The sequence below is a fragment of the Vidua chalybeata genome, chromosome 25 (genome assembly GCF_026979565.1).
Source record: "Vidua chalybeata isolate OUT-0048 chromosome 25, bVidCha1 merged haplotype, whole genome shotgun sequence".
Classification (NCBI taxonomy): domain Eukaryota; kingdom Metazoa; phylum Chordata; class Aves; order Passeriformes; family Viduidae; genus Vidua; species Vidua chalybeata.
The window spans coordinates 4,302,590-4,321,130 of record NC_071554.1 but is presented as its reverse complement, the minus strand read 5'-3'; the positions used below and the strand labels follow the sequence as shown (position 1 = coordinate 4,321,130).

General features: G+C 41.6%; 1 protein-coding gene across 3 annotated transcripts in view; it reads right to left on the bottom strand.

The window, feature by feature from the left end:
• Window positions 1–3,343: 3,343 nt before the first annotated feature.
• The window catches only part of RLF (RLF zinc finger), a 40,561-nt gene continuing 25,363 nt past the window's right edge, over window positions 3,344–18,541 (bottom strand). For 2 of the 3 annotated variants that reach the window (XM_053964352.1, XM_053964353.1), the window contains 4 exons: window positions 15,337–15,539; window positions 10,987–11,123; window positions 8,656–8,797; window positions 3,344–8,487 (listed from right to left, as the gene is read on the bottom strand). In XM_053964352.1, coding sequence (XP_053820327.1) covers window positions 3,757–8,487; window positions 8,656–8,797; window positions 10,987–11,123; window positions 15,337–15,539 — 5,213 coding nt within the window. In that variant the 3' untranslated portion in view covers window positions 3,344–3,756. Of the gene's footprint in view, window positions 8,488–8,655; window positions 8,798–10,986; window positions 11,124–15,336; window positions 15,540–18,541 lie in introns of those variants that run through there. The other variant, XM_053964354.1, reaches the window with a different exon arrangement.

Below are 18,541 nucleotides of genomic sequence, written 5' to 3'. Positions count from 1 at the left end.
CGCTGCGGCGCCGCCTGGCGGCCGGAGGAACCGAGGGCGGGGCGGGGCGGGGCAGGGCGGCCGTGAGGGGCGGCCGCGGCGGGCTCCGTGCTGGGCTCCATGGTGGGCTTCTGCCGCCGTGCCTACTCACAACAGGCTTCGTGCTGGGCTCCGTGAGGAACTCCATGGTGGGCTCTGTGCTGGACTCCATGAGGAGCTCCATGGTGGGCTCTGTGCTGGGCTCCATGAGGAGCTCCATGGTGGGCTCTGTGCTGGGCTCCATGCTGGGCTCCGTGAGGGGCTCCATGGTGGGCTCCGGCTCAGCTCTGCCTGTCACGGTCACCCCAGTGAAGCGCGTGGTGGGGGCAGCATGGCGAGGATCTGGGCAAATGTTTAAATTGTTTTCCTTCAGTATAAGTTACTTGGACCATGCACAATAACGCATATAAAGCCTCATTAGTACTTGTCCAAAACCTTTTAGAGAAACACTAAGTACAAAAATTAACACTGACTGCTGCAGTACTGGCTGTTTTATTTAAAGCCGAAACGCGCACTTCAGATTTGGCCTCTGTAATGCTCTGTAATGAAGACAGCACGGTGCTGCTGAAATCCAGAGCTCACCCGGCAGGGTTGGGGACAAGCGTGCCATGCAGAGCACAGGCACCGTGTAATCTGACAAAGATGCAGTAAGAGGGGTGTTAACATTGAGCCACTTCTAGATATGGCATTTTAGTATCAGCCATTTATCTAATTTCTACCGGTCTAAAGTATAACAGAACATATCTGTGATTTTTAATCATTAATTTTTAATAAAATAATGCCAACTTAATGTTCTCATTATCTATCAGTTACCTTTTTTAACTATATAGAAGAACGACCTGTCAAATATATTGAAGCCTAGCTTTTTCTGTAACCTAATATATCCCTGCAGAAGAACAAGGTAGATGAGGAAGTGCTGCTGGCTCTGCTGAGAGCTCTGCTAGAAAGAGAGAGGTCAGTCTGGGATGTCTCTCATTGTTAAGGTATTTACAGGTCTTTACTACCCCTGGGAACATGGCAGGGCAGCCCACAGCCTTGGAGAATTTAGGCATGCACAACACATAAACACTGTTTTGTCCTATAAAATCCACACATTTCAAGACAACAATTCAAAAAAATGGAAGCAACATTCCCCATGAACTGTGTTTTCTGAGGTATCTGCTCTTCACATTAAGAATTTTTTTTTTGGAAAGTCAATGCAATGGTGTTCCTTTACTGCAGAACAAAATGTCTCTCCCGTATGCTTGAAAGCAAGAAGCTGGAAATGTTACAACATTTGTAAGACAAATTCTGGTAGCACTTAGGAGGGGAAATGATGGTCTACCTCATGGCATGAAAACAGAAATAAACAGTAAAAACTCTTCAAACCTTTACCCTTTTGTGGCCTCCTTCTCCGACACCCATCTGCGCCAGGCAATTAGATCAGATAAAAAAGTCCAAGAGGAAATTGGGATAAAGATGTAGGTTCAAGTTTTGATGGTGTGACACATATTACCTCATTGAGTCAGTAGTGCATCTTGCAGATGATGGAATTCAAAGACTGAAACACACTGACAAGTCTCTAAAATGGGCAAGATACAATTTTTTAACAAGTGCTGTACTGGTATCTTTCAACTGAAGTATGAACATCCTATGAGCCCACATTACCAAAAGTCCTGGCAGTGCATGGAGTGCCACATCACCACAGGAAAATGCCTCCAAGCTGCTTTTGTGCAGCCCAAAGCAACTCAACCATTTTCTAAATGCAGCTCTTGGATTGAGGAATGTTGCAGGACTTGTCTCCATACCTGGCAGACAGAAATGATGTCTGTCCCTGTCTTGTCCTGTGGTATTTCCCAGCCTGTAGAAAGAGCAGTAACTGAACAGAAGGACCCTGCTCAACAGGCTCTGTAACACCGGAGGTGCAGGGAGTACCAGCGTGCACTGTGCAGTCTGCACTCTGTGTGGTTTGCAGGCACACACGAAACGCATTTGGTAAAAGCACAATTGCATCTGAGGAAGTGAGTTTCACATGCAACTCCTTTTGTGGGAAATACAGCTGCTTGACTTGAAACTGAAGTCTCCAAACCTCAAAGAATTTACTATTGATGCTCGCCACAAAGGAACAGGTTCTTCTCTGGGATACTCAAACCCTGAGAGGGTAAGGGAATCTCTCTGGCCCAATACCTGAAGCAGCCATCACATGTCTATTAAGTTTGCTGTTAAACTATTCTGTTTTGAGATCTTGAAGATTCAAGTATGTTAAAACATGACTCAAACTTGAAATTAAAGGGTACTTCATTATTTTAGAGTGAGAAATTACTTTGGAACACACTGAAGGCTGTCTGATTATGTTGCAGTATTTAACCTTTTGACACAACTTACTTCCATTTTTAGAACTTTGTGAGAAGATTGATGCACCACATTTCTTTCATTAAAAGAAGCTTATAGTTTAGAGTGAGGAAATTACATGAAAGGCTAGGCAGTAAGCTACACTTCTCTTGCTTGATGTATGATTTTTAACCTAACTTTTAAGGATGCCCAAATAATTTCATTTTCCTAAACGTAGTATGAAGATGCCATTTCTGCCTCACTTTGGTCATACCACAGTTCACTAGACAGTCTGATAGCTGCCATTACTCCTGCACCCAACCAAAACTCATGCTCTGTTTTAAACATTTCCTGAAGTTTTTTCCATTTCCCTTCCACTGCTGCTTTTCAGATCACAGTATAAAACCCCAGAAGCCCCAACAACACCCAAGCCTCAGTCAGTAAGAAGCAGTGATTGCTGCTTGCTCATTAGAATCCCCACGGAGATGGGGAAATACGCCATACAGGGGACAGTGATTCTGGGCCTCGTGACGTAGCCATGTGTGGTAAGAAATGTGACACAGAACAAGAAACAGAGCTTAAAATATTAGCTGACTCTTCTGGTAAATCTTCCAGATAGGTTTCATTCATTGTCCAGCTAACCGGGGAATCCTAAATGTATACTGGTACTTTCATGTGACACAACCTGTTTGGAAGTCTGGCAACACTCATCACACACTCAGGTGGTGCCAGACAGTCTCAGAAAACACCCTCTGCCTTTAAAGGAACAAAGACTTTCTCATGCATAAGTGTAATTAGTAAGCTTGTACTAATTATAGTTTTTTCAAGTCTGAAAAAAGCACAGAGAATGCTGTAAAATAAAATGTAATACTTTACTTTTCTGTATCTATTTTATCAGTCTGATAAATTATCTACAAATGCATAAAACTTAAGCAACACCGTCCAATGCACTCAGAATGGTCCCAAACTCAATTACAAGTAAAGCACATTAAAGATTTAATGTACAGTAAACAAATGGGTGAAAAACTGTAATTTATTGAAACTCATAACTCAAAAAATATAAGATGCTGTAGTGTACAATATGTTACACAAAGCACCCTGGGGTGCACATTCAAGTCAAGTAATAACTCCATCGCCCCCCAAACCCTGGTACCCCAGTACTTGTTCCATATACAATCATGCACATTTACTCTTGAAGAGGAAGCCCCCAGTATTCTGATGTGTTAAATAGCACCAAAATCAGCATTGTTCATTGAAAAAAATGGGGAGCTAAATTAACTTGGCCATTACTTTTGACAGATATTATACATTCATGGAATTAAACAGTCAAAACTAACCTAAAAAGTGTGTACTGTAACAATTACTGTTCTAATTTGAAGTTCTCCCCGTACAGCAGTAGTGGAGGCTATCTGCTCTAAGCAAAGCTACTTATGTACTTCCTACACACAGCTCATCTGCCTTTTTTGTTGGAAATAAATCTATGAGAGGTGTGGAAAACTTGGATCTTTCAAGAACTACTACTGGTCGTAAGTAATGCAGCTGTTTTAAGGCAAGGTCTCCACAGTCCGTTAGGGCCTTGTCCAAGATTGCCCTCAGATTTTCTAAAGAAGGGGCAGATGAAGACTCTGACAGCAAGGGCTGGATCTCTGTTAGCTGCCCAGGGTTATTTGGGGTTATAATTACATTTTCATCACTTACAAAGTTGTTTACTGGTGTATTCCCTTGACTGTCTCCCTCTTTTTGCAATGTTTCATCTACTGGCAAATGCTCAGGAGACTCCCATTCTACTACCTCATCACAATCATCATCATCATCATCATCTTTTCCCTCACTTTCCTGAATAAATTTTAAAAATGAAGACTCGAATCCCATTGGTTTATATGTCTTTAAATCAAATGGTTTGGACACAGGAGGCTTTTGAAATTTGTCTTTTGCAGCACAAAGTACATTTCTTTTTGCATTCTGATTAACCGCACTATGTTGACATTCCTCTGGGTCTTTCTCTCTTGGCAAATCTAATTGTAAACTGGAGAAAGAAGAGCTATTCTCTCTTTCACTGCTTTCAGAAAGATCTTCAGTTTTACACACAGTTGTCTCCCCGGTGTTAGGCTCTTCAAAACAAGTGTTCTTTGAACTGTGGTTATATTTTAAAGTGCCTGAATACACACAGGCACTGGCATCACAATTCACACTACTCGGTGAACATTGCTTTTGGTCTTCATTACTCACATCTGGAGGATCACATGCAGGGCTTGGAACAAGGGGTTTGTCACTTTCCTGCACAGGCTCAGAATTAGCTGATTTATCCTCATTAATTTCTACACCTTTTTTATCCAAGTCTGAAGCTGTGCCAGAGCAAGACTGCTTTTCAATCATGATGCCACATTTAACACAAAGAACGAGTTTCTGAAGGCGCTGCTCGATGTACATGTTGGTCATCTGGTGTGTGCGCTTGTAGTGCCTCACTATGCTGCTTTCCAGTTTGACAACAGACAGGCACCCCTGGACCATGCAGGGGTACTGGGTCTGGTTAGACTTCTCTTTGCACATTTGTAGGGCTTCCTCTTTTGTTTTGAAATTCAGCAAATGCTTTTCCCTGCTTCTGCTAATTCTTTTTGCTTTTTCTTTTAATTGCTTCCCATTCTGCTTGCTTGTGCTAAAGCTGTCTTTCAAACAATTTTGCTCATTTTTATCTTTATCTTCATCATCTTCCTCCTCTTTCTGATTTCCAAAAAGACTATCATAATATTCACTGTGTCTGAAATATACATGTTGAGAATAGTTACTATAATTTGTGAAAATTCGATTGCAGCCATTAAGGTCACAATGTATTTCAAAATCTTTATTTAATTTTTCTTCATTGGCATGTTCTTCTATTAGGTGCTGTTTAAGCTTATTAAATGTATAAAATACAGCATGGCAGTGTGCTTGGTTACAAGCAAATCTGGCAGACTCAGCTTCAGAAAGCAGTTTTTGATCCTCTAAGATTTCATTGTGGAAGTCACTACAATGTTTAGCAAGAGCTTTAGAACACAGAAAACGCTTACCACACTCTTTGTGTTTGCATGCAAATATTTTTTTACATTTGACAAGTTCCCTTTTTGTTCTTGCTTTGTCTTTTTCTAAGCAGAGCTGTTCCTTATTATACTGGTGAACAGTTCTGTAATGGCGAATCAAACCTTTCTGGTTTGTGAATGCTGAGTTGCAGCTTTTATGTATACAATGAAATGGTTTGTGGTACTTATGCAATATGTAACATAAGTTTCCTTTAGCAACTGTTCTTTTGCTCCCTCTTCCCTGTCTTGCTTCCAGTTCTTCCCTATGACTGTCCAGAGAAGTTACGTTAGATGTTTTTCTTGTTACATCATTGTCTGTCTCTTCATTGGACTCCAAATCAGTCTCAGAAGAGCAGTCTTCCTTTTTTGGGTGACACAGCTGTTCAGAGTCCGAATGTCCAGAGAACCCAACACTGTTTGCACAGGCAGGCACTGGAGCAGTGCTATTCTTATGCATGTCCTCTGTACATAAACCTACATGATCAAATTTTTCACTAGGACACGCCTTGTGAGCCACCATCTGACAGCCAATTTGATGTTTGTTTCTATAGTGAATTCGAAGATGTGTTTTTCTTGTAAATGATCTTTGGCAAATGTGACACTTAAACGGTGAATACCGATGCTGGAACATATTTAGCTGAAGAACCACTTCCTTTGAATAGTTATGCTTTTTGACATAATGCATTAAGAGAGCTTCTCTGGTCACAAACTCACATGTACATCCATGACATTCACAGAAAAATGGTTTAGCTGCCAGTTGAGTAAGGTACTGACTGGGTAAATTATCTTCTTGCTCTTGAAGGTGAAATTTTGAGGTAGCTTCATCAACTGACTCAGGGCACTTGGCATCCCTAGATGAATAGCCCAGAAAAGATTTCTGTCTTGAAGAATTCTGAATGCTAGCATTTTTTAAGCTTAGATGTTTCAAACCTAACATTAGTTCCAGCATGTTATCTTCAATATCTAGTTCTTTAGAGCTGTCATAAAAAGATGTTTCTGGGGAAGAAGGACAAGTTTCTTCCCTCAGGCCACTGCTTTCTTTAGCATCTACAGCACAATACACACTTTCTGGAGAGTCAGCATTTGTATCAGAATTATGACCCAACTCTGGACTCATATCTGTAGGGGATTTACTGTCCTGAGCATCGCTCAACAGATCGAGAAAGTATTTAGTTTTCATTTCCATATTTCTTTTACCTTTAAAGTTGTATGGATGGGCCCTTCGAAGGTGTTTTTGCATACTTCTGGAATTTTTGTGGGTGGAACAGCAGCCTTCAAAACCACAGGAAAGACTTTTTTCATCAAAGCAAACTGCCACATTGGAACACTGCTGTTTCATATTTGCTGGATGGAAGACTCCTTCCTGGGACATGACAAAACCTGGAACTGACTGGTTATGAGCCACTGTTCCAAGCAGCTGTGGAGATGTCTGACCTTGGCTTGCTGCAGCATCTGCCCTGTGCTTCCCACAATGCAGGCTGCAATTACTTTCACTGTTGAGATCTTCACTGTCAGAGAGAGATTCTTCCTTCACCTGTGGAATTTCCTGAGAGCCTGAGGGATCGAAGTTATCGTTCAGATTGGAATTTTCAGATTGTTCAAGCAGCTGAGACTCTGGAAGATAACGGGATTTTTCTTCTGAAACCAACCCTTCAAGGTTCAGCATTTGCTTCCCCTCCCCATTTGACACTTTAATATCATGTGCTGCAAGGTGATTCTGAAATTCAGTTTTTGAATAATAAAACTTCTTGCAACCAAAGTAGTTGCAGGTGTACGACGCATCCCTGAAGTGCTGCGCCTCGTGATGGTAAAGCTGCCCTAAGTCACTGAAAACAATGTTACAGCCATTCAGTTCACATTTATAGCGAAGATCATCGTGTGTTTGTTTGTGGTTGAGCAGCTCGTTGACCGACCCAAACCTGGCGTAGCAGTCCATGGACACACACATGTAGGGCTGAGGCCCGCAGTGCACGCGCTCGTGCTCCCGCAGGTGGAAGGACGTCATGAAGTGCCGGCGGCAGAACGCGCACTTCTCCCTCCTGTTCTTCATATCCAAGTAGTGTTTTGCGTTCTCATCGTTGTTTTGATGTTCAGCTTTCAGATGTACGCTTAAGTACTTAAACTGCTTAAATACTCTAGAACAATCTGTCCCAGGACAGGGGTAGATGTCTCTGTCTTGCAGCTGGCAATTTTCCAGTTGGCTGAATGTGACATATTCCTCTGTGTCATCGTCAAAGCTTTCGGGGAGCTGTGCCTGGTGTGACCTTTCTGGAAACACTGGGGGTGGGCTGCTGGAAGCTGTTGCCTTTTGCGGTGATCTCTCTTTTTTCAGAATTATTTTCTTTTTAGGTCTATGTGTTCTACTAGGTGGCATTTTAACATGTTCCATTACGTGTGGTACAAAAAATTCCTTTCTCTTGAACTTTTTTGTGCAAACAGGACATGTATAAATACCATCTTCCATGTGCATCTTAGAATGATGCAGTATTCTGGCCTCTATACACTCCCTTTTGCAGAGCACACAAAAAAACTTGTATTGAAGCCATCTCTGGTATCTTTCTGAAGAACCAATTGGTTTTTTTACTCTTGCTTTCTCCTTAGGGTGGTTCATTGTGTCTTTCCCATCATAATATTTGTGTTCTTTTGTCTCATCATAGTCACTAAAGAAAGTTTCTAACATGTCGGTTTCATTGAGTGACATATGACAACCTGCATCATCCTCGGAATCAGAAGCTACCTTCCCTAATAGTTTAAGACAATGCCGCTTCAAAGTCTTCCAGTCCCAAAATTCAGGATCAAATGGCCAATATGCTTTCAAAGCTAACAGCAGTTCACAGCGGAGTGAATTTGGAACCAGTGCATTTTCTTCATCAAATTTTTGGTCTGGCTGCATATAGAGCTCTTCCAATGCATTAAATCCACTCAAAGTTGGCTCAAGTAAGAATTCTGTGAGTTGACAGGCTCTTCTAACTTCAAGGTCTTCTGGTAAAAGGCAAGCAATTGTTTTACACACTGATGTCTTCATTTCATCGCTTCCGTTGGACCTGATCTGAAGGGCCCTCACACACAACAACACAGACACAGCAAGTCCTGCTTCCTCTGCCTGTTTAAAGGAAACAGAAGATTTTTATTAGTATGTTTTTAGGCATAATCAGAACGTATGAATAATGAAATAAGTTATATTTTTTTCAGTTCAATAGAATTAGTAATAAAACAATAAATTCACATAATCAGCTCTAGCTGTGTCCAAAGACTCAGGACTGTTACTTACTTCAGATTGTATGACTCTTATCAAGAAAAATAGATGCTGTAGTGTCTTGGCAATGATGCCAAACTGACGACATCTCTCCAAAAACGAATCTAAAGAAGGATCTATTCTTCTCTGCAGTTTGCTCCAGAAAAGTGTCAGTTCCCTGCAATGAGTTGAAAGCAGAATGTAAGAACATTGCAGATACAGACAATCTGTGCAGTCACAGTGTGTCAGTTCAGAGCTGATGCCAAGAAAAATTTAAGTGTTATTCAAGGACAGCATACACTTCAATTAGGTCCTGATCTCCAAGTGACACTGAAGAGAACTGTTCCTGTGTCCCACTCCAGCATCTGATCAAACTCCAGTGTATCTCCTGATTCTTACAGGGGAAAGACACTGGCACTGGGATTCATCTCACTTAATGTACACATCTATAGCTGCAGACTTCCTTTCTAGACAAAAAAAAAAAAAAAACAGTCCCACACTTCCAGAGTCTTTACCTCTCACACAGAAATTTAAAATGGGTAAGATGAATCGTAACGGAAAGTTGCCACTTCTCTTCCAATAAGCAAGCAGCTGTACAAGGACTGCTAGGTACACTACTAGAACTTCAATTTATACATCTCTACAATGTCAGCATTGCCATTAGACAGAAGACTTAATTCTCCCATCTCATCCCCAAGGAAGGTAGCTAGAATTTGGTAAGTCTGTCAGGACAGCAGTGGAGGGGGAACTGTGCTATCCATGGACAGGGCAACACAGTTTGACCCAGCATCTTTCCTAAGAATGACTAAAAACAGTGTAGACATAATGATATGACACAAACCTGTTAACCTTCTGTAAGCAGGGACATATTTATGCTGCTGGACTGTGCTAGCATTTGGAACTTCAAGCCATCACTGCCTGTCACCTATGCTAGCCAAGTTTAAAGCTGATGTGCAAGTGGCATGTTACAGCTGCACGACATTTTGTGTAGCATTAGCCTCAGGTAGGCCTGACCTGGGAGTCAGACTGACATGGAGATGAGAAATCTACAGGTCTGAGTTAGACCTACAGGACCTGAAAATTGCATTCCAATGCTAAAGAGTTTCAGTTCAGACTTCATACTGCAAGCAAAAAAATCTACCCACATTTGTTTCCCAACAGTCCGACCCTCTTCATTTGCACCCTAGGGATACAGCTATTGGAACAAATCATGTCTTCTTGGACAAAAGCAAGCAATGTAACTTACCCTAGAATAATGTTATAGCCTTGTACCTCTATGGCACCTTGTACTTCTTGTACTCTAGCCTTGTACCTCTTTAGATATAATTCTACTCTAATCCCTAATTTAAAAATTCTATAGTAAAAAACTTCCTCTAAAACTTCAAGTGTGGTGAACTCTCCCCTTCTGAGTTTTCCAAAAAGTTAATTTCTTTCTACAAGGTATTCTTTGCTCAACAAGACCTTTCTGGCCTATTTGTACACATGACTAGACTAGGCTGAACTGTCAATCATCCTGCAGACACTGAAGTACTGTAAAAACTTTTTTAAATGGCTTTAAAACATGGAGTAAATAACTAATACCACAGCTAACCAAAACCAAATTCCCAACGTATTCTTGATATGTCTGGCCATGTAAAGCTTTATCCAGGTGGGGATCTAAATGGAAGAAAACCACATATTTAGCCATGCTTTGAAAGTCAAAACTACAAACCCATTTTCTGGAAGGCAGAAACCAGCCCCTCTGCTTTGGCTCTACAAGTTTACCACTGCTGAAACAGAGGTGCAGAAGGTTCTGCATCTCCAGACAGTTAAGAGGGCAGAGTTTCACAGTCACAATCAGGTCAAAATCTAGTACTACAATTCTTGGAGTTACAGAAATTATAAAAACATAAAAAGGCTCTTGGAGGGGAAGTGGAAAGAAGTTTTTACAGGGTGTTATTTCTGCTCATTCCTAATACTGACATCTCTGTCAAAAAAGGTCAAAAAATGCACCAGACTTTCATGGGGCCAAGTATTCCCAAGGGAAGAACAGACTGACAACATACTTTGTGGAACCACAAAGCTAGGGGTTTAATACCAACCCTGAGAGCACTGACCCACCACCACTGACAGATCTACTACCCCATTATTAGTGTTCATGCCAATAATATGAGTGCTGTTTCAGTTCTAAATTGTTTAAACATTACTTTTGTCTAACTGCTCTATTAGCATAGCAACTTGTGACAAAAGAAGTAATTATCTAGGAAGTGCTTCAGTCTGATGCACTTCTCAAATAAAGGATAAATCCACCTTCTCTACATATTTTTGTACTGTATTCACTCAATTCTAGCCAGTGAGGAACAGTTAGCAGAAACAGCTTATACGTACCAAGAGCAATACACATTTGCTGTTTGAAGCTGATGGGTAAGATATGTTGTACAAAGAATAAATGCAGTGTTTTCTTGTCCCTCAGATTCCAGATTACATATGATGTCTAGTACCTCTTTGCAATCCACCTTTGCAATCTTAAAGAAAATGAAAAAGAAAAGGCACTTTATTCTCAGTATGTTTACAAAAGAAATGCACATTTACTATATCAAAGTCTCACAAACAAAACATTACATCTCCCATACCCAGAGATCATGCCACACCTTTCAGCTACGAAATGTTATGAGAAGTTCACCTGTTAGTTCTTGATCCCTTCTTGACATTAGCTTTATTTGGGACAACCTTCCACTTTGGGCAGCTTAGCTAAATACTTGCATGCAGGGCAACCATCTACCTAAAACTTCCCATTCTGTCTCTCTGCACTTACAGGGATTCTTGTGTTACTTTTGAAAATTAGAACCCAGGTCCGTAAAGATCAAGAGCTGTGAAAAAGCTTGTCTCTTGTTCTCTTCACCCCTAGGTGCTGATTCTGAACAACCACATTTCAAAGCATGATGATAGAAACAGAAGTGTTTAGAGTAGTGTGCTGATTTTGGCTGGGGTAGAGTTACTTCTCTTCCTCGGGGCTGGTATGGGGCTGTGTTTGGGATTTCTGATAACAAAGAGATGTTTTTCTTATTGCTGAGCAGCACTCACAGAGCAAAGGAAGCTGGGAGAGCACAGGAGGCTGGAAGGAGACACAGCCAGGACATGTGACCCCAGCTGACCAAAGGGATATTCCAGACCATGACATCATGCTCATTACATACAGTGAGGGGAAGAAGGAGGAAGGGGAGTGTGTTGAGAAATGACATTTGTCTTCTCAAGTCTCTGTTATGCATGACTGTGCCTTGCTCTCCTGGAGGTGCAGGCTCATGGGTAGAACTGAATTAATTCCTGGTTTTGCTTTGCTTGTATGCACGGTTTTTGCTTCACGTTTTATATTATCTTTACCTCTACCTACAAGTTTTCTGACTTATACCCTTCCACTTCTGTCCCTGGTACTGCTGGTAGGGGAGTTGAGCAAGCAGCTATGAGGGGCCTGGGTCTAGTTAGGGTTAAACCACAACAAGGAGACAAATCCCAAGGAACTTCTGGAATGTCTGCTTAAGGTAGAACATATCTGTGTATCAAACCAGGGTGTCAGCTTGGATATAAGCCACAAACAGTAATTATGAAGACCATTTACTACTAAGACAACATTAGGTTTTAATACATTTTTCCAGTGGATCTATTCTGCTTCACAGAACAGACTGTGCTCTAGCAATATGTACTTTAAACAGCTGTTCACATTATAAACATCTCAAACTTCTTGTTCCTCATGAATAACAATGACAGAGAACAAACAACAGGAAGTTAAACTAATTTTTGCAAACATCTCATTCAGCAGGAAGAACAGAAGCAGGGATATTAACCCAGTTTCCCATTCAGGCTTGACACTGGAGTTCATTGAGCACTGCCAGCATTTGCTAGGGTCCACTGACTTGTGGTGTTCAACTTGAGACCCAGAACTGACCTCTTGCAGCAGACATTTCCAGAGCAATTCACAAGCTGAAAGGCCTTGCAGATGTGTCAGTTTTGCATTTGATTAAGTAAAATACAACAGATTTGGGGGGGGAAGGAGGGAGGGAGTTGTCACTGATTCACCCCTGGCACAAGAGAAACCTCAGAAAATGATTTAGGTGACAGTGCTTTGCTGTCTAAGGGAACAGACATCATTGCTCCCTGCATGCCAAAGACAATAAACCCATACAGTATCTGTAAATCAAATGCCACCTCCAGCAGGCTGGGGAGGGCTGAGAAGTGACCGATGGCCTCATGACAGGATTGTGACGATGTCGATCACTGCCCAGGAGAGAAAGGGGCTCCTGTAGGTAACAGGACACTGCTGCATGCCATCTCCCCCCAACATTCCTTGCCAGCAGCACCTTTCTTATGTTGTCATCGACCTCCAGTACCTACAGCTACACAGGTGCTGCAGCTTGGGTGAGAAGACTAAGTCTGACAGCTGGGCAACTCCAGCCTTCTCACAGTATTCTACTGTCTCTCTCCACTCGACTATTCCTCTTCTTTATAGGTAACAATTTCAATCAGTATATAAGGTAGATTTAAAAAGCTAAAATTTAAATTTAAAGCTAAGTGACACAAACTTTTGTCTTTAATAATTTCTACAATTATACACTGTCATTTCCTCAATACTACAGCAAATATTCTTAAATAATGCAGAGGCTGCCTGCAGCAGTTTGATAGAAGTCTGATCTTCCAAGTTTTGGGTTTCGGAGACACAACTATTGTCAGTTCATGTAAGTATGGGACATGTTTCCTCCACAGATCTGAAGACAACGTGGCAGGCTACCTGTGAGCTACTCAGCCAGACATTACTGACAGAGAGCACGCTCATCACCAGTTCCTTTAAAACAACAATCACTGAATACCACCACCACTGTTTTAAAAACCACAACATTAAAATCTACTTACTAGGGTTTCTGAGGCTACAGAATTATAAATCCCACATTTTTAATAGCTATCAGTTATTCCTCAACCAGACCCAAAACTTCTGTTGTGTGCTGGACCAGCAGGAGCAACACCAGCTCCAGCACAAGCATGGCCTGGCACTCAGTGTGACCTCCAGCTACATCAGAGCTCTTCTCCTCCCATAGAAATTTGATTCTTTTTGGACAAACTCATTTGCATTCAGGGCATTAACTACTGAGTAAGCAACAAGAAAATTGGTTTCAAGTCCTGTTTATCTCAAACTTGGTCAATGATAATTAATCTCATTTCAGATCTTGTGGTTTTTGCTTTTTGTTTGTGAGATCTTTTTTGCTGTGAGATTGTTTGTAAGATCTTTTTTTTAAATATTCAAGATTAAGTCAAAATGCACATCTTGAAATCATCCAACAATATCCAGCCAGTCACTTAAGTGACAAACCAGATACGTACTGAGCTGTCTTTACTAAACCTGAAATGTTGACCACTATTACTTGGTTATAAACCCAACTAGAACAACAACTCACTGAAAGTTAGGAGACTATAGAACAAACACTGCTAAGATACTTGAAATTAGAATTGTTAAAAAATGATGCCCTCCTCCCCATGTTCTATTAACACAGTTTACTCCTCAAAGTTATTCCAAAGAACATACAACCATGTAACATTTAACTTGTCTTTGTTTTCCATGTTACTTTAGTTTGAAGGAAAAGTTGTAACATTACAGTGATACTTTATTTTTTATGTCATCATAAAAATGTCCTACCACTAACCTAGCCCTCTACCAATTTTCAGTAGGACACCATGTTGATACTCTTTATTTGAAGAAGACCTCCAAAAGATGACTTCTTGTTTCACAACTGAGTTTTTTTTTTATGAATGGGATAAGGGGCATTTGCTTAAATTGACTCCCTGAAGAGCTTTACTCATCACCTTTGGATCAGTCTTTCCCAAAGGAATTCCAAATTAAACAAAACCTACTTTGATAATGAGATGGCTATATGAAGCTCCTATGTGTCCCAGCAAACACTCACACTGACATTTGACAGAGACAGTTAACATTAAAACACTCAATATGGCTTTAATTTATCTGGTTGTTGCATTTCAAAATCCTTTTTAATTGTTACATGTGGCTGGCACTAATGTCTTGCAGAGAAAACCATCTTACATCACAGAACATTTGGGCTTCATGCTCTTGCAATAGTTAATTACTGTGTAGGACAACTGCTTTAATTAACATTTTAATTGGTTCAATAAATTGGCAAAATCAAGCCAAACATTGGAAGCCTGTCAGTGATCCTTAATTCTACTTTCTACATTCACACAGAGCAGCAGTGAACAAACAACTCTAGAGCTGTATTTCTTGTTACATGCGTGCCTCGGAATCAATTCAAGGTACCAGGAGGTACCAGAAGTGCAAGGGACAACTTTATACACAGTGTGTATGCACACACACAGAGTTAGACATTCACATAATACACATGTATTTACATACCTCTAGAGAAGTATGCACATACAGATGCATATATACACTTGTGTGTGTGTATATATACTATTACTTATAGATATAGACAGAAGTAGTTTATTTTGTAGGAGCTCAGCAATTTAACTTCCACACCTGACTTAGCCAGACCAATCACATCCAGTTCCTGGAAAAGGATGACCACACATTGTCTAATCTTTCAAAATAATCTTTCAAAATTCCTCTTATGGAACTCTGCTGCAACAGTTTCACTCTTCAGCTTCAACTCTTACTGCTACATAAATAAATTCTAAAAAGCTTCATAAATATATATTAAAAACGGACTATAGGTTACTAACCTCCTTAATGGAGTCTTCATTAGGCAGCATTGAACACACACATGTGATGTAGGCTTGGCGAAAAGATGAAACATTTGCAATTTCTGGAGAATCTGCACACAATTTTGACAGGAAAGTGGCTTGAGGGATGCAGTTTGACTTCATCAAATGTTTTATTCGCATCTGCAGAAAGGAAGGCCCTTCTCGTGTAATCAATTTATTAGCTAGGAAAAGAAAAAATCCTTTGAGAACAGACCAGTTTACAGATGACACTTAAATGAAATTGTCTCACTGCATTCACACTTCTTTGCAAATTTGTGTAGGAACTGTGTTTCTAGGAAACTCTAGGCATGGTGACAAGTGACAGCAATGAACTCTCTTCTCCCAAACTCTGGGAAGTTTATCTCAGGAAGAGAATGCTGAGCCACAGAAAACAGACCCCCACACACAGCCACCCCCTGCCATGCCCCCCAAAAAACAGCACCATTAAGATGTATGTACTTTAGCAATGGCTAAAGGACACTGACCACACCAGACAGATACCAGCAGTTTAACTGAGGTTCAGAATCATCATCTTTCAACTGTGGTTTTATATTCCAAAAATCAAAAAACCATTTCAAGGCATTCATTACATGCTTTTCAACTGGAAAGTTTTCCACCCAAGCTGTTAAAACCCCATGTAATGCCAAAAATGTAAAATGAAGTTGAGGGTGAAAATATTATCTTTGTGGGACTTTTGAAGAATTGTGTTTAAGACATTCTAGGCTTAGGCTCTTAAACAAGCAGATACTACTAATCATTATGAGATTTAATGAACTAATTCAATAGTAAAAATGCCACTTCAGATTATTTTTGTGAATAGCAAGCAAAATTTACTTATTTGGATTAAATACCTCACAGATTTAGTTTTGTTCTCTTCCCAGGGGTTTATCATAGAAACAGAATTCAGTTGGAAGGGACCCACAAGTCCTGCTCCTCAACGGAATACTTCAAATTAAACTGTATGACTAAGAGCATTGGCCAAATGCTCCCTGAACTCTGGCAGGTTTGGTGCTGTGACCACTTTTCTGGGGAGCTTGTTCCAGTATCCAACCACCCTTAGGGTAAAGAACATTTTCCTCATGTCTAACCTGTGCTTACCCTGACACAGCTTCATTCCACGTCCTCCTGTCCTGCTGCTGGTCACCAGAGACAGGAGACCAGCACCTCCCCATCATGGCCTTCTTGAGGAAGATACAGACTCTGATGGGGTCACCCTTGGGCATTCTCTTCTCCAGGCTCAACAAGCCAAGAGACCTCAGCTGCTCCTCATAAGGAGGAGCCTCGAGGCCTCCCCCCACCTTGGTCACAATCCAGTAGCCTGATGTCCTTCCTGCACTGAAGTACCCAGAACTGCTCAACCCAAAGCAGGACCCAAGGTGAAGCCACCTCAGCACAGAAAAGAGTTGGACAGTCACCTCCCCCTCGACTGGCTGGCAATGCTGTGCCTGATACACCCCAGGACACAGTTGGCCTCTCTGGCTGCCAGGGCACAGTGCTTACTCACATTCAAGTTGCCATCAACCCAAATCCTCCAGACCTCTTTCCACAGGGCTGTTCTCCATCTCCTAGTTTGTCTATGTAACCAAGATTGCCGTGTCCCAGGCGGAGAATTCATTACTTACTCTTGTTAAAATTCATATGGCTAGTGACTGCCCAGCTTTCTGGTCTATTTTGATCTCTCTATAAGGGCTCTGCTCTCAAAGGAGATCACAGGTCCTAACATAGTATCATCAGCAAATTTATTTCATGTACATTCAACTTCCACACCAATATGATTTATGAAGACATTAAAGAAACCCCACCACTGACTGCTCACCAGCCTGACAATCTCATTTACTGTAACTCTTTGCACCTGACCTATCAGCTCACTCCTCACCCAACCTACTATGGATTTATCAAGCTGTATCCTGGACATTTAATCCAGGGATGCTGTGAGAGCCAGCATCAAAAGCTTTGATAAAGTACATGTACTTGGCTTGGTTTGACACTGGCCAAACGCCAGGCACCCACAAAAGTCACTCACTCTCACTCCCCTGCTACTGCTGGGCAGAGGAGAGAAAAATTTAATGAAGGCTTCGTGACTTGAGATAAGAACCAGAAAGATAAGAAAACACTCTATGGGCAAAACAAGCTCAACGTAGAGGTAAAAATGAGTTTAATTACAAATAAAATCAGAGGAGGATAATGAGAAGTAAAATAAGCCCTTAAAAATCACCTTTTCTTCCCCCAACCCCTACCTCCTTCCCACTGACAGTGCAGGGAGACAGGGTATGGGGGTTTTGGTCAGTTCATCAGCCAAGGTTTTTCTTCTGCTGCTCAGGGAGAAGAGTCCTTCCCCTGTGAGGCTGTGGGGTCCCTCCCACAGGAGACAGTTCTCCATTAACTTCTCCAGCGTGGGTCCAATCTCATGAACAGCAGTCCTGCTAAAACTGCTGCAACCTGAATCCCTCCCACGGGCAGACAGTCCTGCCAAAACTGCTGCAGTGTGGGTCACTCTTCCACGGGCTGCAGTCCTGCAAGGACAGGCTGCTCCAGCCTGGAAGCAGGGACCCCCTCTCTCCACTGCATCTCCCACTGGATCACAGCCTCCTCCAGGCATCCACCCGGGCACTGCCCCCTGAGGCTTTGGGTGGATCTCTGCATCCTCTGTGGATCTCCATGGGCTGAAGGGGCACATCTGTTTTACCATGGTCTTACCACAGCCTGCAGAGGAATCTCAGCTCTGGCACCTGGAGCACCTCCTCCCTCTCCTTCTCCACTGACCTTGGTGTTTCCATGTTGTTTGCCTTACATGTTCTCACCTCCTCCTCTTCTCTAGCTGAAATTCAAATTGCCCTCCCTTTGTTTTGATTTTCTTCTTAAATCTGTTATCACAAAGGCATTACCATCATTTCTAATTGGCCCAGCCTTGGCCAGGAGCATGTCCACCTTCAGAGCCATCAGGGACTGGCTCTGCTGGACATGGTGGAAGCTTCCAGGAGCTTCTCACAGAAGCCACCTCCATGGCCCCCCTGCTATGAAAAATCAGGCTGTGCAAAACCAACATGATGAAATCATATGGTTCAAAATATCTGTGGTGCTATTTCCAGCTTAACATAAATATCTTCACAAAGCCTTGATACAAGTCTCCAGATCTGTACATCATTCAAAAGAATCTTGTGAATTAAGAAAGATAGTTCAACAC